Source organism: Scophthalmus maximus, chromosome 13 (genome assembly GCF_022379125.1).
Source record: "Scophthalmus maximus strain ysfricsl-2021 chromosome 13, ASM2237912v1, whole genome shotgun sequence".
Lineage (NCBI taxonomy): Eukaryota > Metazoa > Chordata > Actinopteri > Pleuronectiformes > Scophthalmidae > Scophthalmus > Scophthalmus maximus.
Genome location: NC_061527.1, coordinates 16,636,331 through 16,658,696, shown reverse-complemented (window position 1 = coordinate 16,658,696; position 22,366 = coordinate 16,636,331). Strand labels below are relative to the sequence as shown.

General features: G+C 42.7%; 2 protein-coding genes across 2 annotated transcripts; both read left to right on the top strand.

Annotated features, from left to right (window-relative positions):
* Positions 1-4,354: 4,354 nt before the first annotated feature.
* fstl3 (follistatin-like 3 (secreted glycoprotein)) lies at positions 4,355-9,055 on the top strand. The gene is made up of 5 exons (XM_035646863.2): positions 4,355-4,580; positions 5,070-5,255; positions 6,997-7,212; positions 7,302-7,529; positions 7,643-9,055. The coding sequence occupies exons 1-5, from the start codon at positions 4,511-4,513 to the stop codon at positions 7,693-7,695; spliced, it is 753 nt and encodes a 250-aa protein (XP_035502756.1). The 5' UTR covers positions 4,355-4,510; the 3' UTR covers positions 7,696-9,055.
* Positions 9,056-16,612: 7,557 nt separating this feature from the next.
* Positions 16,613-22,059, top strand: LOC118317833 (E3 ubiquitin-protein ligase RNF126). Its single transcript, XM_035646860.2, has 9 exons — positions 16,613-16,735; positions 17,959-18,017; positions 18,691-18,751; positions 19,258-19,493; positions 19,806-19,874; positions 19,980-20,049; positions 20,174-20,267; positions 20,670-20,785; positions 20,923-22,059. The coding sequence occupies exons 1-9, from the start codon at positions 16,661-16,663 to the stop codon at positions 21,088-21,090; spliced, it is 948 nt and encodes a 315-aa protein (XP_035502753.1). The 5' UTR covers positions 16,613-16,660; the 3' UTR covers positions 21,091-22,059.
* The last annotated feature ends 307 nt before the right edge of the window (positions 22,060-22,366 follow it).

Genomic DNA, 22,366 nt, shown 5'->3' with positions numbered 1-22,366 from the left:
GGCAATCTCAGTTCCAGTCGTCAGCCATGAAGAGACATATTAGATGCTTTCATCACCACACAGATGACAACAATTCAATACAGATCATATTAGTTGTCCAATGCAGTATATTCTGTGGCGACACTGGTGGCTTCATTAGTTGAAGATAGTGGAAATCATACTCAGGGACATTTTTAAAAACGCCATATCTCACCTTAACTTTCAACTGAGAAATTCTACCAAAATAATTTGCATTTTATTTCATGTCTATGTGTGAAGTCTGGCGACACCAGGGGGATGAAAGTCAGGAATTCAAGTTTTTATGAGTGAATGCACTAACACGGGGAGCAAACAGAGGAGATGAACACTGAGGGTTACTCCTGCCCACTGTCGAGGAGCAGAGCGATCCGGTATACGGACGGAGCTGAATGACTGTCACTCTTCTCACCCTGGGGGAGACCCTTAGTCACGACTGCATCGGGGATTGCAAAGTGAGAGGGGAAGAGAGGGGGAAAGAGAGCAGAGGAGGTGACACAGGGGCAGGGGGGGAGGGCTGCTGGAGAGGGATGGAGGGAGAAATGTGAAGGGGGGGGGGGCTGTTTGTATGAGCAGCGCGTGCGCAGACATTAACATTCCCCATTAATGAACCGCTGGAGGGACTTCACATGAGCAGTGCTAAACACAGGAAGGAAGAGAGGGTGAGGTGGAAGAGGAGGAGGAGGAGGAAAGTCGTGTGCTGAGGGACCTGGGGGGGGATGGATGGGTGTGTGTGGTGGGGGGGGGGGTTCTATCCGGCTTAGTCACTTTTGCTGCCCTCACTGCCGGTTCAATCAGTAACTTACATTAGGAGTAAATTGGGTGGACAGATGATGCAGCTGCTTTCAGGCAGTTTGGGGCAGACTGAGCAATTACCACTGCTGTGCCCTGTTTAGCTCTGTGACGTACAAACCAACACTCACTATGACTTAAGATGGGGCAGTGGGCGGATAGATATGGGGGGGGGGGGGGGGATTGCTTTCTTTTCAACCGATTTGCATAGTAAACAATAAAAACAGGTGCCTCCTCTCATGCTCCGGACATACACCGAAGGCTTCACGTTCTCAATCAGATCAGTCAAGAGTGAACGTTCACTCAGTGGCCGGTGAATAATGTGTCTCATGATGTGGAGAAAAAAAAGGTAGTATGTGTATGATGACAATCAAAAGAAAAAGCATGTGACTTAACTTCAAGTAGCCAGTCGTGTTGGAACCGGTTCAGCTCCCAATATTTACTGACACTGACGTGTCAGTCATTCCTCAGGGCAGGAGCTGTTGCACACGTGTCTGTGGAGGATGACATATGCACCTGGGAGATAACAAGGACGAATTCAATTCATTCTTTTCATTAAGCGAGGACCTACGGTGACTCAAGGAGGCTGCAGAGATGCAACCAACACCGGTTGAAGAAATGAAAAAGATAGAAGATTGAAACATGGGTGAGGGACGCCCTCATCTGGGAGATTCTGTTAATCGCAGCTCCGAAGACCAGAGGATGTAGTATGAAGCAGCCCCATTTCAGTTCACTGCAATATGTAAGATTTCTATAAACAGACGCATAACTTATGAAAGTGACAGTTTCTCCTTGAAACTGCCCCCAAATTAATAAGGGAAATGTAGTGTTTTTTGCCCACCGTCTATATATTTAAACTATATTGTTGTAAAGTAACCTGATGAGCTGTATGTTTAGAGGAACATATGAATTGTGTTCATTGTCATCTAGCGCAAGCCGACCTGGCAGGTTACAGGTTTAAGCTTGTTGACTTTGTGTGACCATTAGTTAAATAAAACTCCCCGGGTCAACTGCAATGCTAACTCAACTCAAACGGGAAAACAGTACAACATGACCAAGCCAAAGACATTTGTTATGTTCACAATGGACACAGAACGTCCCAATCACATGCATTTTTCAGTTTTCATGGCGTTCAGTGGGAAGCGGTACAGAATTCCTTCCCCGGGTCACGGAGCAGTCAGGGTCATCTTACCAGCCACCTGCTCGCATTGGCAGTGATGTAACATATAACATCCAGATGGACACGCTAAGTTAACACCCCTGCTTTTCACGCTGAGGCATCTTTCAGAGGAAAAACATATATATTTACCAACCAAAACATCTCGCACTGGGCACTGCTGGCAGGGGAAGGGACGGATCCACAGCACCTGTCTGCAGGGGGGCTAGCAGCTTTAGCTCATCGCAGGTTTACCCACGTTTAATAAAACCCTCTTATTTCCACGGCCATCTTTGGTGTTAATAGGGCATTGGTTCCATTAAAAAAAAAATCAACTGAGGTTTCTGAAACGATCTGTGTGATGGTGACGCTGTGGACCTCAGAAGCGGGTTTGCACATTTTCCTGTTTAAATTCTGTCGTATATCTCTGGCTGAAGTTACCTGTATCACTTTAACGTGAAATGTTCAGAGGAGCATGAAATGTATTATTATTATTATTATTATTATTATTATCGTCAAACCAACCACTAAAAGGTACATTTTATATATTTATATTGTTTATATTTATGTATATATTTATACATGCCGTCCTTCTCCACTAGATGGCAGTGGAGTTTCTTTGTCCTTTCTCTACCGTTACAGCCACATGCAGGCTACAGAATGACAGACTGAGCTCGGCACCTGCCCTGTCAGACAGACACTCGGTCGGGCTCCTTCAATTTCACGCAACCCCACAGACCGCAGCCACTTGAAAGAGGCCAATATTTCAATGAGATGGGACACAGTAAACTGCGGCCTAATAAAGATCATGCGTTGGTGGGTGCTCCAGAGTCCCCACCATGCTGCATTCATTTGTATGGCTCGGCAGCGTTGATTCAAACCATATGAGGAGCTGAGTGGATCTGCAGAGAGCCAGTGAAGAGGCAGGCCACCCACAGCCACCACTCTCTGCTCTCCCTTTTCGTCTTTCCTCCCCTCCCAGGTCACGCAGCATTCCTTCGGTCCCCTGGGGGATCTCCGCTGAAGAGCTCGACATCATTCATGAAGACTGGGATACTACAGCATATGCTCACCCCACCCCTCCCTCCCTACCTCCCCCTCCTCCAACGATCAAAAGGAAACATAAAAAAAAAAAAAAAACAGAACCTGTGACAGGCAGATGGGCAGACTCACATTACTTTAACATGAGTGCATACCTCTCCGTGTCAGGGGTGAATGAGTGCAGGAGAGCAGAGGAGCAGTGCAGATGTTCTGATCAAACGGGATGATAATTCAGATGTGGCTCTTGTCACCGATTGACAGACGCTGTCTGTAGTATTCCAGTGTCTCGCTTGGCTGTATGTGGCTGTCTGTCGCTTTGATCATAGGCTGAAACACGAGGGGGCAAACGAGGATGTTCCCGATAAGCCCTGGTGCAGAGTTTTTAATTAACTTTTAAATGTATTGCTCAAGCACAGATCACCTTCACAAGCACACCTCCTGTCATCTCCCAGTATTCTTATAACCGCAAGCTGAGTGATATATCAGCTTTCATCGATAAGCCCAGACAGTCGACAAAACGAGGTATGATAGTGTTGGGGTTGCAAATTACGTCATCGGTTCAAGTCTTGTTGTTGTGGATATTTTTCAGGCACTTCATATTAATTTGATTTAGAAAGATATATCCATAAACCCTTTAGAAAAACCTTGGAGGTTAACCACTCTGCTGCGGTTGTCTTTTCCTTCGTCTGCCTTTCTGCAGTACGTCAAGGCACAATCAAGGGTCGCTGCTGGATCACATCACTTCAAAAGATTGTTGTTCGAAAAAAACAATGAGATAAGAAATGAGAATTAAGTTGCTATAGACCAATATCCTCTCCAGAACCTCATAGATCAGCTCACGGAGGGAAGAATACAATGATCAAACGGTGTATGAGTTGAGCTACGCCACATTAAAGGGGGAGACCAGACAATACTGAACAAAACATATGCAAACCACCAGACAAATAAAGAAAAATACTTTGTATAACGTCACATTCAATATATTGTATTCAATAAAGTATTGTCCCATATACTTTAACAGCAGAATGACTTGAATAAAATCAGTCAAATCAATAAGCTGCATGAAAACACACTGTTGAATGTGGGGGGAAAAAAGCTAATCTAAAACCCAAAGTCTTTATTTCCAGGGCTTAATTAGCCTTTAATTAATCTAATATGGTGTGAACATGCTTTGTGAGGTCATATAAGTGCCAGGCGTCTGCTGCCGGGGGGCATGGATCATTTCCCGACTCTGAAAATTGAGTCAGAGTCAGACTGTGTCCTGCCCTGGCTTATGACTGGCTGAGAGGATCGCCCATCCCAGCAGCATAATTCCATCTGGGCTAAATATTTATACTGAGGGGGAACGACATCACTTATCCACAACACATCCATTCACATAAGGGAGGGCTACTTCCAGAGCTGAGTCAAAGTGATCCACTCTGTCAGAGGAACATCACCTCTTTTTTGTCGATATTTGCTCACACAAGTTTCCAGAAGAAGGCTTTGTACTATCCAGAGTACACAATGAGCTTTTTGACTTTTGTTTTTGCGGTGATTCTCACTTTGTATCAGATTGTGAGCAATCCGGCTAGTGGTGAGTGCACTTTCTTTTCTTTTTTTTGGGGGGGGGGGGTATTTTGAAAAAGCATGGCCACAGTGTGTCATGATTTTGAAATAGCTCTTATGCTTATCACAGTGAGGCAATTTTTCCCAGTATTCATATTTATGCACTGCCTTTACCTTTTTAAAGAAATGTGTATCACTCTGTTCTCAACAAATACGTGTTATCCAAAAAAGGAGATAAGTTATCAACCCTTTGTATATATAGTTATGCAAATATGTAGAGTAGGCTATTTTTAAATCTGATTCCTGTAAACACATCCTAGCAGACAGGTGCAATAGATAGATCGTAGTCATTCTTCAATTTTAGACCTAGCTATTCTTGGTCAGCCTGAATATTAATCAGGAATTTGACTCGGTCCAACTGACAACAACAGAAAAAATCCGATACACTTTTTGTGTTTATTTATATTGATTTATGTGTGTTTGGGTGAATTCAAATGTTTCAATGTGTTTCTTACAGCTGGGATATGCTGGCTGCAGCAGAGTCAGGACCAAAGGTGCGACATGGTGCTGATGAGAGGGGTGACCAGAGAGGAATGCTGTGCCGGGGACCGTCTGGACACAGCGTGGTCCAACAGTAGCCTGCCCATGAATGAGGTCAGCCTGCTGGGCTTCCTGGGAATTGTCTCCTGTAAACCATGTAAAGGTAAACAAACAAACATAAACAATAAAAAAATAAAAAAAAAATGTTGAATCTACATCAAGTACCTTGATTAGAAAGAATGAGTATCTTGTATATTGCTTTGATTCGTTTCTGTGCGGCATAGTCATCAAACTCAAAAGTGAGATTCAGTATTTAACTGCTTTCAATCTACATGACCAAAAATGGTCCGATGGTATTTTGGTGGGAAAGCACTGTGAGTTTTATTCACTGCTTAGATATCATCTGCAGACTTGACACGTACGGTTTTAGAGTCATGGTGGATTATTTGGTTATTTTCCATTGCATTAAATAACTCTTGTAGTTCCTGGAGAGTCAATGAAAGTTAATTAGAAGCGCGTCATTTGTTAATCAAGATATTTGCACAATGAGTTCCCGATGCGTCTTTCTAACAAAACGCAGACGTGGATCGAGGAGAGGCGTTCCACACCACTCCACCCAGCTGTCCTGAGACGTTTCCTCCCCTGGAATCTCAGGAAGGTTCACCGAGGTTCACTTGCAGACAAAGTCTGTTCTCATGAGCAGTACTTTGTGATCGTAGGCCAAAAGAGTGACTTTCTTCGCGCTGATAGATTCCAGTAAGAACCGGGCTACTGGCATTTTTTAGGGAAAACACACCCAGCCCCAGCCCCAGGTTTTTCTGGCTTCATCACATGGCTGAGAGACAGAGTTGTGGCTTGTATTCAGATTAGATGAGAGACCACAGTTAACGGTAGCCTTTCATATTAAAGTAAACAGTTGTCTCACATGGGAATGATTGAAGTGCGTACATTCAGAGCTTCCATCCTTGGTCCTTTAATTCACTGTTAACTGTTCTTTTCCAAAGCTAGCTAAAAAAAAAGGAGCCCTGCTTGCTGTCGTGAACAAAATAAGAAAGTACATTCCTGCAGGCTGGAATAAATGCCTGCCACACGCCCAGATGTCTGGGACTCGACTTGGTCGTTTAAAAAGTCCGCGGGGGGAAATCGCCTGTATCCTGAAAGTCATGTAATAAAGGCTTGACAGTCCAGAGAATGAGACCGTCATCATCATAAGACTGTAGTCTCTTTTGAGATGCCCCCCTTATTGCTAGAGACAGGGAGACAAAGAGAGAGAGCTACTGATAGAGATCAGCACATAGAGCTGGAGAGTCCACACACACACAGAAAAAAAAAACTGTGGAATACAACAGGATATTGAAGTCCTGGTAGAGGCAGGAAATAAGTTACTGGCTGTTTACAGAATCTACTGGACTCTGAGCTGACCAGGCATCATCTGAAAATGTCATGGGAAGAGACATGTATGTATTTTCTAATATTGACTTTGCATCATATAGAATTAGACGCTCTCCTACGGCCTGACGTTATGGAGTGTCAGTAGGGCCTGGGGCTTTCTCGTCTGAAAGTCCACCATCTACCCTGACAGCTATTTGAACTCCCTCTACAGGAGCTTAGCCCATTCTGTGTGCAGCCATACACATAGATCTGTTATGAAAACACGCCAGCCTCACATTCCACCGGACGCGCCCCCCCCCCCCCCCCCCCCCCCAATGTGTCATGGTCAATAAAGCTATGTGATTATTGTAAATATTGTACAAGGTAAAAAAAATGTGTTACAGTCTGGGAAAAGCCCCAGATTTCTCAGGCTTGTTTTGTATGAAAATGCCTGCGGATCACCTGATGTCTGCCGACTTGTTAATACAGTAACATTACACTGACACTGCGCCGCGCTCGCTGTGCTTTTGTAGAGACCTGCGAGGGGGTCAGATGCAGTCCTGGGAAGGTTTGCAAGATGAAGACGGGAAGGCCTCAGTGTGTGTGCTCTCCAGACTGCTCTCACATTACCCGGAAGCATGCTGTGTGTGGCAGCGATGGAAAGACGTACCAGGATGAGTGTACCATGCTGCTGGCCCGCTGCATGGGACACCCGGACCTGGAGGTCATGTACCAGGGAGAGTGCAAGAGTAAGCCAGACTGTCCGATTTTCCCACCAGAGGCAACATGGCGGCATTCTCATTCACTAATGATCTCGCTGTCTTCTTGCCTTGCACAGAGTCATGCTCCAATGTGGTGTGTCCGGGAACTCACACCTGCGTGACTGACCAGACCAACAGTGCCCACTGCGTCATGTGCCGCACAACACCTTGCCCAATACCCATGCTGTCTGAGCAGCCAATCTGTGGCAATGACAACATCACTTACCCCAGCGCCTGCCACCTTCGCCGGGCCACCTGCTTCCTGGGCCGCTCCATAGGAGTCCGCCACTACGGCCACTGCAACAGTAAGACGCGTCACGTCTCCTCGCCTCCTCACCCGTTTCTTTTACCTGTAATAATGTAAATGATGAACGATGATGCAGGTACATGCTTGACTCACTGTCTGTCTTTGGTGCAGATCCCCCTCGGAAAGATCACGTTTTTGACGGCAGTGAGGAAAACGCAGTCTAGATGGACGAATCCTGACAAAGCCCTCATCGAGAGATGGGTTGGTTTCCAAGTGTCACACCACTAGCTTCCCGCGATGACCTCTTTTTAATTTTTTATTTTTACAATCCCTCCCCCTCCCCCTTGTACACAGAATGATGATGCATTTAATACGGAAGGCCTCTTGGGAAGACACACTTTAGTGTACCTGCCTCCAAAAAAAGAAAGAATCTGTGAGCAATTGATGTTGATCTCTTGTGTTAAGTCAGGAAGGTAGAGGCAGAGGAAAGCATGTGTCTCGAGGTAGAAATATCTCATGAGCTCTTTGGGAGATGTGTGCATATTGTAAATATAATGCCACTACTATTTATTGGAGAAGGTATCAAACTCTATTTGTGTTTTTTATCTAAGTAACAACTGCATATATCCTTGGGAAAGCAGATGCAAAAAATCTTTTTGTATTTATTGTGTTTTGTTCTATTGTGTATGTACAATAGTGGTCACTGGCATTGTCGTTTCACAGTTTTTACAGTCTCCATTCCCCACAAAAACAAACCGTTTTTTTCCCTCATAAGCTGATGGAAAGCAGCGCTAATTTGTTTGGAAAGTCGATACCACTCTGTAGGGTTTTCAACGAACCGCAAACAAGAACGGGGCAACTACAGCTGCACTGTATGTACTGTAGCTTTTGCCTGGGAGGTGAGGAAAGGATTCAGTCTAAACAAACCTGTATAGTCTCTGTCCCATTTCTCCCCCTCCACATGTTTACTCTGGAACCTGATCCAAACTCTCTGCCACCGCTGATCACTAGAAGTTACAGTTTGTTCGTGTTTGTCTCAGACGACTGTTGGTACGACCCCAAGCCCTTCACAATACCTCCTCTGTTGAACGCTTGGCTTCTTTTTGTAAATGCGTCTTTGAAAGTCATGCTGGTTGATTCCGATGCTGTTTTGCTGCTTTGACTTTATTGATTTTTGAATTTTTTTCGTTTAAAGAACTTAACTGGACAAATAAATGCGATTAGAATTGTCTGATTGGCAGAAAAATTGAATTTGTCTGTGAATGGACTGAATTTTGGGCAAGCTGAACGTACATGATCATACAGCCACCGGAGACAAGACAAGTCTGTACAGTTGACACTGGTACACCTGTCAAAATCCAGAAATCCCATTTAATCCTTAAACTCAAAGCAGATGTCTGGTATCTTTGAATAATCTTGTTAGTGTATTATGGAACATTTTAATGACTCTCCTGTAAATAACCATCTCATGCGTATACTCACCTGTGTACCTACTGTGAAACCAGAATGATAAATGCATAAGCATATTTTTGTATTTTTGTACTGCCACTTCAAAACAACATAAAGTTTAAAGTTTAAGTTTAATATTTGTCACAATGTGTATTCTTTATATTTATTCTTTTTTTGCTCTTAGACTAGTATCACACTTGGCCTCAGGGTATAATTTCCAACCTGCTTTTCCTATTATATCTCTGTTCACCTCCACATATGTGTTGTTTCAGTCGAAACACAAAACAGTGCATTTGATAACATGTGCGCACAATACCCAACTATGAAACTGTGTCTGACATGCATTTCATTACACTTGCAATTTTTTTAAACTGTGTCACAGTCATGGCTACTTTCTGCCAAATTAGATCATACATGCATTAGGGTGGTGGGTCAGGCTCTCTAGCAGCCAGCCAGGGTCTCAGGTTATGCGTGCGGTGGTTAGACGTCCTCTACCCTGCGTGCAGTGGCTGAGTCACCTCTCTAACAGGCCTCTTAAGGCTGGGCAGCTTTTCTCCGCTGTCTCCTCCGGGATATCCCCCTGCTCTGGATTAGGCGGGATGGGTCAGGGGGATGGAGGGCGAAGGAGCTGAGGAATGAATGTTTCAAGGCGCCGTGGCCTGGTTACTGACTCACTTTCCTGCGTAAAGCACCTCCCTTGTTTTTCTGTCTTTTCCTCTCCCGTCTCTGAATCCTGCGCTCCGTCATGCAGCAGCATCTGGTTCAACTTTAGGGAAATGTTTATATTCCTGTCCAAGTGCCCTTTTATTACACTTGGAATGGGATTAGATGTTTTGTTAGTTGGAACAAGGCAAAAAACAATGCCACTTGAGGGGATGTTGCTGCGCCCACACACAGAACCCACACAGCTGTCTTTTTGGAAATGTATCTTTTAATGTTTTCAATAGATTGTGCATGAAATCATATATCACACAAACTTATAGGTCCGATTTTGTCATCAGCATGAGCTCAGTATGACCCACTGGACCTGACTTCATGGGCAGTGGTAGCAACCGGTCCAATGAGGGCCTCAAGCCAGTTTACTTAACGCTAATGTCAAAACCCTAACTGCCTAAAATATGCATCATTATGTAAGATATATTGAGCGAGTAATCACATATCTTTATGAGTGCGAGTCATGTATAAATTCTTCTCGGACCCACACAATAAACTCACCAAACCAATGTTTCTTGCCATGGTTTAAAAAGTAACAACCCCACAGGAATTTGCAATGAACACCCACTATGATGAAGCGTTCGCCACACGTTTGTGTCCAAACTACATGTCGGAAAATGTCTTTGGTCTTAGCAAAACACACACGTGAATAAATAGGTTGATGGACAAACCAACAGATGCGTGTTGTTCAGGACTGATGATATCCCATTTGCTCTCGTCGTTATTACTGCGTAATATGTTCAGCAGAAGCAACCTGTATCTCATTACGGCACAGTCCCCTGACGGATGTCGGATATGATGTACCTCTGTCACACCAGTGGTAGTAATGGCACGACCACACAGTAAACTTATGAGCCATTTCAGAGCTTTTCTAATTACGCGCAACACTAGACCTCAGGAATTCTCTGCCCACTTTATTCCACGTCATCATTTTTTGCCTATTTATTATGGTTTGTGGTGTGGCAAGTGAGCCTCACTTCCACTGGAACGTGGCCTTGTATGTGTGTTGGTCCGCACGCTTGAGTGTGTGGGTGTGTACGTGGGTGCATCTCTCCCACTCTCACCTGTAATGAGCATGGGATCAGTCACACACATTACATCACAACCTCTGGCTGAGTTGTTTATATCGCTGCAAACACATGGGGCTATAACGCGACGCCCACACCGGCATTTCAGTGATGCGCAATCATCCTGCTTTGATATGTCACGCTTCTCTCTCAACTACGTCCGCGTGGTATCATTTCCGCCAACTTGCTCTACTACTTCCAGTAAGTTAACGGCCAGCGTTTAGATCTGAAATGATGCTGTGAGGAATCCAAGGCGCTAAGGAGTGTTTTGAGAGACCACCCACTCTCTGGATCGCGCCACTGGATTGTAAACAGTTCCGACCCACATCTGAAACTAATAGATATCACATCCATCACTCCATCAGAATAGATCTGCCTCAGACACAATTTCCCAGACTTGCTTTGTGACACGGCGAGTCTTTTCATTTTCTACATGTGCGTGACATTTAACTTCTGACAGTTGATCATTATACTGACACCAGAGCCCACACTGCAGTCTTATTGTTTATACTATTACAGATTAAGTTTGATGGATTTCTCAGAAATATTTTTTTTTAAACATTTTTTGGTGTCTCATCCAAGATTTTATATTTTTATTGAGGTTAGAAAAAGCACAACAATCATTATTGGTATTAATTAATAGCAAATAATATTATTTTCAACGAATGTTCGACCCAATGAAGATGACAATGTTTTATTTATTAAGATAAAACTATTCCGGCAGAGTTTATCATTTTAATTTTTCAACATAGATCTGTTACTACAGCACTTCTTTAAAACACCATCATCAGATCATACCTTCAGAGCCTCAGGGTTGATGTCAGTCAATCATCAGCTGAACCTGGCAACAAATCCCACAATCCATCTGCTCAGATAAACTTTGCAGTGGGAACCTGGGCTCACTTAGTAAGAGTGCGTCATTGCTAGTTGAAGCAACAACTGAAAATCCAAGCAGGTTTGTATGTGTTCGTCAGTGATCTGCACAGGACCAGATCATCAACAACAAATCAGGAGAGATAGGAAGTTGTGCAAATGCTAATTGTCCCAAATTATTGTTGGTGAGTTGTTTCACTTCCTCGTCATGACCTCTGGGAGAGCTTCTCTGCTAGCTCTGTGTGTGGTCTGGTCCACGTGTTCTGGGAATACAACAAACTATACTGTAATCAGTAAACAATAAGGTACAGTCTGAGACTCTTTAAAGTGTTTGAGGACACGTGTGCCCGAGTGGGTATAATACTGTGTATGAGACTGTTGCCTCCTGACCTTGACGCTCACAATGTCATTGAATCAACTATGGTTTGAATCTATGTTGAAATATCAAGCCGCATAACTGAAAAAAACAGTCACAAAGTGTGATAATTGTGCTGCACTTGGCTCCTAAACTTGACTCAGATTGAGACCAATTGTGCAATTTGAGGTTTGGACGATCGCCAGGAAATTACTGTAATTTGACATCAGCTTCTCAGGTGGCTCTCATATAGAAAAAAAGACAGAAATGCCTTTATTTTATTTTTTTACCTTGGCTCAGATACCTGCCAGCTTATCATGGAACTTTTGTTGGTCATCATGGAAAGTTGGTTAAGCATTTAATTTGCTGGCATGCGTGTTAAGGTATGCCTTGCAAATGCAGCAAAGATGAGAGTGGAAAAGTTTTGCCTGCTCATGGTCAACACAACAATAGACACTAGGACACACTTGATTAATTCATCCTTTTGGCGATCCTCTACTTGTTCAAGTAGGACAGTGTACCGCAAATTAACTCAAGGGGCCCATATGGTATCTATTCACCCAGACTGCAGAGCTACACATCTTGTAAACAGACTGTTGGTCAGTTTAAGTTTACAGGAGTCACTGCACCCATGCATAATGTTAGGAGCTCCAGTGTTGTCCTGGCGTGGACTGTGGATGCTATGAGGCGTGCTGTACAACTGCACGAGAAAATACACAAACACGCAGACACTCGCACGTACTGTATATGCTGTACGCACGCAAAATCTTCAAACACCCTGTGAACCCACCAAGGGGGTCTTCAGACAGATCTACACCCATGTTGTCATACACAGAGACACTAACACATTGACACACATATGATATATGCCAAAAAACAATTTAGTCAAGGAAATGTAAACACAGCACACACACACAAACTTTGTAATTGTCTCTTTTTGTCCTAATTTCACACACAATTTCTTGTTGAAATGCTATAGGCTCTTGTGATTGTGAGTTCTCCTTGTCCCTCTGTACATTTGTGGGTGGTCTTCTTCACATGTACGATATGCAGGGTAGAAGAGATAACACTGTGTGTTTCCAGCATGTTATCTTTTGTGTCTTGTGCTTCATTTACTAGTTGTTTTTCTCCGACTGAATGCTGTATTGTTGTCATCCTGTTTTGGGACACTTTGATGGTTATTTATAATGAATTACTGCAATGCACTCAAAAGTGACATTTATCGAACCAGTGAGTGTTTAACACTCACTAAGACTTAGAGTCTAAGGCCATGCTAGGAGTTCTGTTAGGCCAGGCACAACATGCAGTGACATGGTCGCAACGCAATAGCTCATTATGTGAGCATGTCAGAATATCATTCATTTTTAAGGGTTTTGGTCATAAAACTATGAGAAAACTCAAATGTTGATCTGATTGCAATGAATGAAAATGGATCATCAAAATCTTTCCATTTCATCCGATGAGGAACATGGATATCTGTACCAAATTTTATAGAAATCCAAAATAGACATTTTATAAAAATGTATTCCCATGGTGGCAAAGACAGGGGTAGGCTAAGTCAGTATAGGTTGCATTCTGTGCACTGTGGGAACCATAAGTATCTGTACACATTTTTCATGCAATTCCATTCAATAATTGTCAAGATATTTCAGTCTAGAGCCATTATAATATTAAAAAGTGTTTAGGACTAACCCCTAACAATAACCGTGTAACCAAAGACACACAAAGAGCCTCTGATGAATGAAAAGTACAAAAACCACAGTGCCTGCATATCATCACCAGAATATAATGAAACAATGAGTCATTAAAAACAGATAAAGTCAATCTGAACTGCTGGAACATCTGCCGTGAGTGACCACAAACACTCAAATACAACAAAGAGGGTTTAAACTAGGGCCGCTAATTGTGCACATATGTGCCTCGAGGAACATCTATATTTTTTTAGCTGCTCAGTGATGTAATCCCAAACACATATGTATCAATGCAGTACCGAGGGATTTTGTTCTGGGACACAAGCAGAGCAGAAAAACACTGCACAGAACAACGGGGATACCTGCTGTGATTCAGATATGAGTGTATATTCTCTACATGTTCATGGATGTGTTAAGTTTATTTTTTAAAGACGGCTTTGTACGTCACTAATGTTGATCTACGCGGCCTTCTCGCTGTTTCTCCAGCGTGTGTGCACGAGAGTGTGTCTGATGCACAGGTCTTGTGACACATGGCCTCAGACAAAGTGTGTCTGGAAGAGACAGAGTCTTCGATGGGAGGGACTGAAAACAAGTGACGCATGACTAAGAGGCCCAGGAAGTTCCAGCAGGCGGCTGTTATTGCTGAGTGTGTGTCTATGTGTGCGTGTTTATGTGTGTATGCGAGTGTGATTTGGGGGCCCAGAGGGACCGTGTGGGGCAGTCCCGACTGGAGTGTCTGGAAAAACCCTATGCAGTGACAAAAGCGGCAGTGTCCCTTGCAGCATATCTGTCTGCTGCCTTGGCTGCAACACTATTTTGCCCCTTGGAGCATAATAAATATGAATCTGTAAAAGTAGGCAGAGAAAACAACAATTATTCTGTTGTCTAAGTCAATATATATGGATGAATACAAGCATGTATACATACTGTACATGCTTGTGCAGTTTAAAAGCTACTTTATTACAATGGCAGGAAGAACTACAATCAATATCACAGCAAGAAAATACATAAATGTATGTTTCCTTACAAACAAAGTGGTTCACTTGCGGGATAATGTGTTTTTTTGTTCTCAACATAGCCCAAATCCACATAAGAATGACATGGAAGGTCACTCAGTCTGGGTAGAGCTGTGTTCTACTGCTCACATGACCTGTCTCTGACCCACAGCCACTCACTCCCCAGAGTGCATTGCTACATTGAGTATTCGACTCCGATGGCAGTGACGCACTGGGCGCAGAGAGACAATAGCTTACCTCAGCTGGGCAGACATAGCAAACCTCCGTGCTATCAGACCCTCTCTCTAATCTCAGCCCATGGGACAGCCGTGTCTTTCCTGCTCCCACATGGCCACATCAGACACAGCACCGGCCCAAAGAGGACATGAGGACATGGAACTGGGTTACATTATGAGCTTTGCTGTGTGGAAAGACCCAGTCTCATTGTCATTTATCTTAACTCTGTTGTGCAATGCAGGTTGGGAAATTTAGCCATCATTTCTCTGAAATTTAGCAGTTGTTCTACAACACATTTAACAAAAAAAAAGATTGAACAGGATAATATTGATACAGAGCAGTGTGTTGGCTTTATGTGTGGTGGTTGGATACAGTGTGGATGTATGGCTACATCCATATGTTTTCATTCAGAACACTACAGTCATAAAACACCACAGAAACTGGTTGCATCCAGGGCTACTCTCGTCAACAGCTTGAAACTGGACATTCGTGCATAAAAATCAGGCCAGACGCTTCGAGAGATGTGATTGGCTGGCAGACAGTCGGATGGGAACTCCTACTTACTCTCCACATGTTGTGCCAAGCACCAGAGGTACTCCTACTTGTGTGACATCGTTATAGCTGTCAATCTGCTCTCATGGTAATCACATTAAGAATACCTGTGCGAAAAATGAAGACATTTTCATTTATAACTTTGAAAATAAAACCAGACCCGAAAACTAAATGAAATCCATCATTTTCCCCCTCCAGATCTTACGTAACTGAGGGATCTCTTAGACCTTTACTGCTATCTCAGGGCCGCCAGATGGCTGCCAATGACAACTTGGTTGTGTTCAAAATAAAACGAGACAGCTTTCCCATGTGGCAGGCTACTTAATTGCTGTTCAATGTCTCGTGTTTGACACTTGTTCCAATGGTTCCAAAAACTGCTGTCAATTTATCAAGGGCAAAATACAAATCCACCTTTGACGAGTTGTGATGCCTCAAAAACAGATGCTTCACGACTTTGGACCTGTTGGACTCAAAAGGTGGTTGACGGGAATCCAATGGAAAAGTAATGTGTCAAAATAAATCTTGTGCGATGTTGGATTGCAAAAACACATCTCTGGCTTTCATATGAGCAGGGGGGAGGGGGGGTTAAACCTGCAGGGATAACACGTGTGTTCACTGGAGACACAGCATGGTGGTACATGATAAATATTTGTTGGGGGAGGGGTATTAGTCCCTTGTCTCTTAGGCTTTAGCATTGACATGCAATTTTGAATCCAGGACATCTTAACCCAGTTTCCCAATGATAACCTGACTAAAGGTCTCATAAATTCCACTGGAAACTTACTAAGAGTGTATTGTATCTTCAGGCACTGGCTACAAAGTGAAATAGTGACACTCCTCAACACTTGATACACAAAAGCACCACCATGTGGCAGTATTTTATGACACACCATTGAAAGTGGTTGTCAAATGAATAAAGCTGAATGTTTAAATTATTTACAGTGAAATAAGACCGTGTTTTTGTTTCCTTATTTTTTAACTTAATTGTAACACAATTAATCCTATAAAATATTTTTTTAATATTCTCATTAGTCCTAGTCTGTAATTGTACAGCATTTGCATTATTCATTCGGTATTATTCACATTTTAACTTGTTCTAGCGAAGCAGGCTCTACTTTAATTCATATTTTACGTTTAAATATGAACTATGATGCAACGCAGCCATGACACGGTCGTCGCATTTTCTAGGAGGTCAACATTGTCCCTCTCGGCGCTCCGTAGTCCTTCCGCTCTCTCTCCCTGTTTAGTGGCTAAAGATGGCTGAAGCACCTCCATGGCCCAGTCGCTTCTTCTGTCACAGATGCTCGGCAGAGATCAGCCCTCGGCTTCCCGTGAGTAACGCAGACGCAGAGTACATGTAGATGCTGTTGGACGAATCAAAACCAAGGCGGCGTTGCGGTTTCTTTCATAGAAATCATTGTAGCGGCGGCGTCAACTGTTAGCATGCTAACAGCGTTAGCCGGCTTCTGCGAGTTCCCGTTTGTCTCGCTGTCGCTATTCGGTGTCCGGCGGCGTGTTGTCTGAGCGGGGCATCAGTCGGTGTGTAAACACAAACTGCACAGTCATTACACACGTACTGCGGCCGCTTTTATGGCACAAGTTGCAGGAAATGCTCGGCGTGATCTCTAGTCGATTATTACGGTTTTAGCATGTGTTGCTAGTGGACACAGCCAGTAGCTTCTAGGCTAATAATAAGCCCAACTGTTAGCCTTATTTACAATCAACACTGTAAAAGCAGATGGCGTTAAACGGCTCCGGCTGTGTAGTTTGTTAACGAAACGTTGTTATCTCTGTACAAGACTGTACAAGTCTGTTAATCACTTACGTGGCTGAGCCAGGCGCGGCAACAATGCCCCTCCATCCAGTTCTCGTTTTGGCCATTCAGCAAGTAACCGCCTGTCACGGGCTGGAATGATCTGTCATCGACGTGAACACGGGGCCTCCACAATGTGGAAGATCGGCCGCAGGTTTTTCTGTGGGGCTGCTGGTAATGACCGGTGGTCGCGGTAACAAGTCGCACTACTCACACGCAACTGTCGTGCTGCTCGATCAGAGGAGCAGGTGTATTGTCTCAACTGAAATGCATTACCTATATTCAGATCCGTGTCAAGGAATAGACAACTGGAAATAGAAAATATTTATAAAATCACTTATAGATGTAAAAAATAAATAAATGAAGACATTATCTAAGGATTGCTGGGTTATTGTTAGGTGTCTTACAGCCTGTGGTGGGCTGAGCTGTTGATGTCAGTCTTGTAGGATGCTGGAGGACTTTTCTTGTATACATCTTTCTTATTAGATCATTTTGAACGGAAGAAAAAGTGGTGCCACTTCTCCTCAGTGTTTGCTAAACGGGTTTATGGGCGTACAGACCAGCGTTCCCTTATCAGATAGTGACACAGCTGGTCACGACGCCTTCAACAGTTACAGTTACAGTTAGCTGTGTGTGTGTGTGTGTGTGTGTGTGTGTGTGTGTGTGTGTGTGTAGCAACTTCTTTTCTAATCCCACAGTCCTGCTAAAATGCTTTTTGTTTTTAAATGTCTTTGTTCACAGGAGTATACGTGTCCAAGATGTGACTCAGGGTTTATTGAGGAGCTGCTAGAGGAGAGAAGGTGAGTATATCAAACATACTTTACCTCATCAAAGGGAGCATTCTCATTTATTCATCTTTTACTGTATGTTTTTAGAGACGCCGTAAGAAAAGACTGTTACCATTTATTACACAGGCCTTGACCCCGTCCGTTATGCAACACTTTCAATCAAAATGATCCTTTCTTTGTTTCCATTTTCTCTTCATCATGACGCATGAATGAATGTAGTGACAACTTAAAACATTTGCATTTGTTATGACTCTAAAGTGACTGACTTAGATCATGGGTATTTTTTAATTTTCCGTTGCATTAATGTCTTTGTACAGTTGTGTATAGCTGAGTCCCTGTGTGTCATTTGGAGTGGCCTTGAAAAAAAGGAACATGAACTTAATACTCGGACTACTCCTTTTTGTTTAGATTAACATTGCTTTACTTGCCCTTCACCATTTACAATACAACTATTGTCATGGTATAACATGGTGCTACACTTAAAATTGGGAACACAATCAGCCAGCACATGTGAAGCCAAAAAAAAATGGAGAGGCGAGGATAAATGGAAGAAATTGGACCCAAAAAACATGATACCATCGTAGTTAGGAATGATTGAAACTGTAACACATGGAGGAAATAATAGTTTCCATTGGCATTTTTTAGTCTCTTCACATAACCTGTCAACAATCTGTTCCCTGTTTAGTGCTGACAATGGCTCCATGTCTACCATATCCAGCGGGCCCCAGAACCAGCAGCCATTTGAGGTTTCTAACTCATTCCTTACTCAAACTCTCGCATTGTCAAATCTCTGGTGTCCCACACTGTTGCGGAATAGAGTCAGCATTTCTTAGAATAGTTACAGTGACGTTGTGCTAATCTGGAACTAGATGTAATGGAAGACATCTAGAGGTTTCCTCTTCTGCTCTTTCACCTACAGTCTATTTGGCTGTTTTAAAGTTTGCTCAGTCAAAAGATGTCACTTTTAGCTTCATATGTGGTGAAGGTAAGTGTTATGATAAGACATTTAATCGAAAAAATACAGTATACGCAATGAAAAACTGTCAGCAAGCATTTCATAATATTTCCATCGGGTTGAAATTTGACCTGATAGTCAACCAAACTTAACTTCTGGTGCATTGTATTAACCAGAGATAGTCGCTGTTAGCTTGAGGATGTACTGGGGAAGAATCACTGAGCTATGCTGATTTCTACCATCAAGATACGAACGCCAAGGTTAGTCTGGTGTCTTTTTTTTCTTTGTGTCATGCAGAATACAGACCCACACTTGTTCACTTTCCCATCGGGCTATGGTCAGTTTGCCCTGGGCGTCTTTGACGACAGTTTTGACTTTGGGGCTGGACTGGGAACAGAGGACAACAGGGAGGCTGAAAACAGGAGGGAAAGGGAAACAGCATCACGGCAACGATATGGTGCTAGGCAACCGAGGAGTCGCCATGGTTCAAGACGGCAAGCCGGCAGGCATGAAGGGGTACCCACTTTAGAAGGGTAAGAATTACACTTTTTTTTTTTTAAAGGTTTATTTAGATAGGGACAGATGCAAAAAAAAACATAGATAAGCTTAAACAGTCATCTGATGTATGTGTCATAGTGTTTTTAGCTGAAGCTAATTCACGACACTTGTCCCTAGTAGGGCTTTTACACTTGGTAGCATGTTGGACTGAAATCCCACTTGTGCTTGTTTTATGGCGTTTGTCTCTTTCTCTCAGCTTCATGTGTGTCTCCCTTAATAAGCTGAACATCTTCATATGTTTAATTTCCCCTTCACAATATCTGTAATATGTATGTTCTGTTTTGTAGAATCATACAGCAGCTAGTGAATGGAATAATTGCACCTACTGCAATGCCAAATATTGGTGTTGGGCCATGGTGAGTCTCTGGAACAGAGCTGTAATAAACTAGAAAGCAATTACTCAACAATATACACTTGGTCTCGTCCAGCTGGATTAATGTGTCATTATAATTTTTTTGAAGGGGTGTTCTTCATTCAAATCCAATGGATTATGCCTGGGGTGCTAATGGATTAGATGCAATTATAACTCAGGTATTTTTTACACCTTCAACTTGTTTTTGAACTTATTTTGGATGAAGCAGAATGAGTATATGCGGTGCATATCATGCAAAATATACATCACAATTTATTTTCTTCTTCTTTTCCCTGCCTGTAGCTATTAAACCAGTTTGAGAATACGGGACCGCCGCCTGCTGATAGGGATAAAATAAAAAGTCTTCCTACAGTACAAGTTACAGATGAGCATGTTGGTAAGTTAGAACAAATGATTTGTCAAAGGTGTGTTGATAATTGTGACACCTGAGCTGCCTGCTTTTATTTTCTTTACAGTCGCCATGATGCTTGTTAGCAATGATATGTAACAAATATGTATGTGTTTCATTCACTCTGACTGGGACTTGACAGGTGTACAGCCACAAGAGGCCACCCTGAAGCATGTTATTCTTTTATTCTATGTCCTATTTTTTGTTTGTTTGAATAACACATTGAATTGTAGTTTTAACAACCACTATGATTCCCTGACTGTTTTTTAATTTTAGGGACCAGGATGTTGGCTGTGATAGCCAGATGATAAGACCATGCTTTGTTGAAGACCATCCTTATTTTCAACTTTTCGCTCGACAGACCGTATTTATTATTTTCATTCGTTTCAGCTTCGGGGCTGGAATGTCCCGTGTGTAAAGAAGATTACAGTGTTGGAGAAAATGTGAGGCAGCTCCCATGCAACCACATGTTCCACAATGATTGCATAGTGCCCTGGCTGGAACAGGTATTTGTCATTTAGTCATCACCAATTGAATTGTCTCTCCACTTAGATATTCACACGTTCCGGAACTATGGGGCACTGGGCAAACATGAGTAACAAGACTAAAACATCCTCATATTTTTGCTCCTCTTTCTTTCCAGCATGACACTTGTCCTGTGTGCAGGAAAAGCTTGTGTGGACAGAACACAGCAACGAACCCTCCAGAATTATCAGGGATGAACTTTACCTCCTCTTCTTCCTCTTCCTCCTCCTCTACCCCTCAGTCATCAAGTTCGACAAGCAATGAGAACTCCACTGATAACTCCTAGAGGAACATTTCTCCTTATCGCCCTTTGAGCTGTTTATAGCTCATAGGCTGCTTCAACTTCAGAGCAGTGACCTCCAGTTTCTCCCTGTCCTAGGGTAGAGACCTGAGTGCATCTCGCCAGGAGCACTCAAGCCTGACTCAGGGGTAAGTGATATTTGAGGTCCTTTCTGATGCTCCCACCCTCATCAGGAATCTGAACAAAGGAAGGGCAGAGGCCCCTGGAGTGCAGCTTCCGTCAGGGAGGATATGGAGAAGCATAGATTCTTCAAGAGGTTTGATCTGTCCAAATCAACCTCATACAGGGAAGAGAAAGCAAAGGAATCCAATGGTAGAGGACTCAGGACAACAAGACAGTTGTTGTCCTTTTTTCTTTTTTTTAATCGCCGGACTTTTATGATTTAAAATGACCCACTTTTGCCAGTGAAGCAAGAAGAAATGTACAGTTATTACTTTTATTATTGGGTATTCATATTCCACAGATGAAATGACCCAAAGTGCACTGTAGTGCACTGTTTAACCGTGCACTTCAGCTACTTCATGGTTTGGAAATATCATGTTTGATTGCTTTAGTTCTCAAAAGAAAATGACAATTCATAGAATAATTTCATAATCAAGGTCCTCCAGTTATAAGGTTATCTGACACCAAACAAGTACCAGTGTTTGTACTTGAAACGATGTCAAACTGCAGTAACTTTGTGCCGTTTGGATAATGGTGTGGCTACTTATTACAAAATTAAACACAGATTTTTGTTTTAATTTATTTTGTCTGTAATTCAGAAACAAGGATCAAGTTTTCATATTGTACACTTCTACATTTTGCACATTTGTGCATTTTAACTTCAAGGTAAATTAAATATTTTCTAAAGTTGCCAGTTGAAAAATGATTGATTTGCAGTATGATCGTGTACAAAAAAAGGTAACGATATGAAAATAAAGATGTTTGGGTGCTACCACTCAAAATTCATGTGAAGCATTTTCAGTGTGTGTATATATGATATTCTTCATGGGTCTTATGAGCAACTACCGTCTTCAATTTAATTTAGAGACATGATAAGATAAAGCTCTTCTTTCAAGGACTTAAAGTAAGTGCAGTCAAATGTGTTGTGATTTTGTGAGAACAATTACTGAGGGAAAAGTTCTGTTTCTGCTTTGGTTGGGCACCAGATGCATGTGCAATTATCAACACAAGCAGAATTCTTTCAAAAACCTTGTTCAATGGTACAGCAGATATGATAAAAATTTAACAAAAAATAGTGGCGTGTTTTTACTGTTCCCAA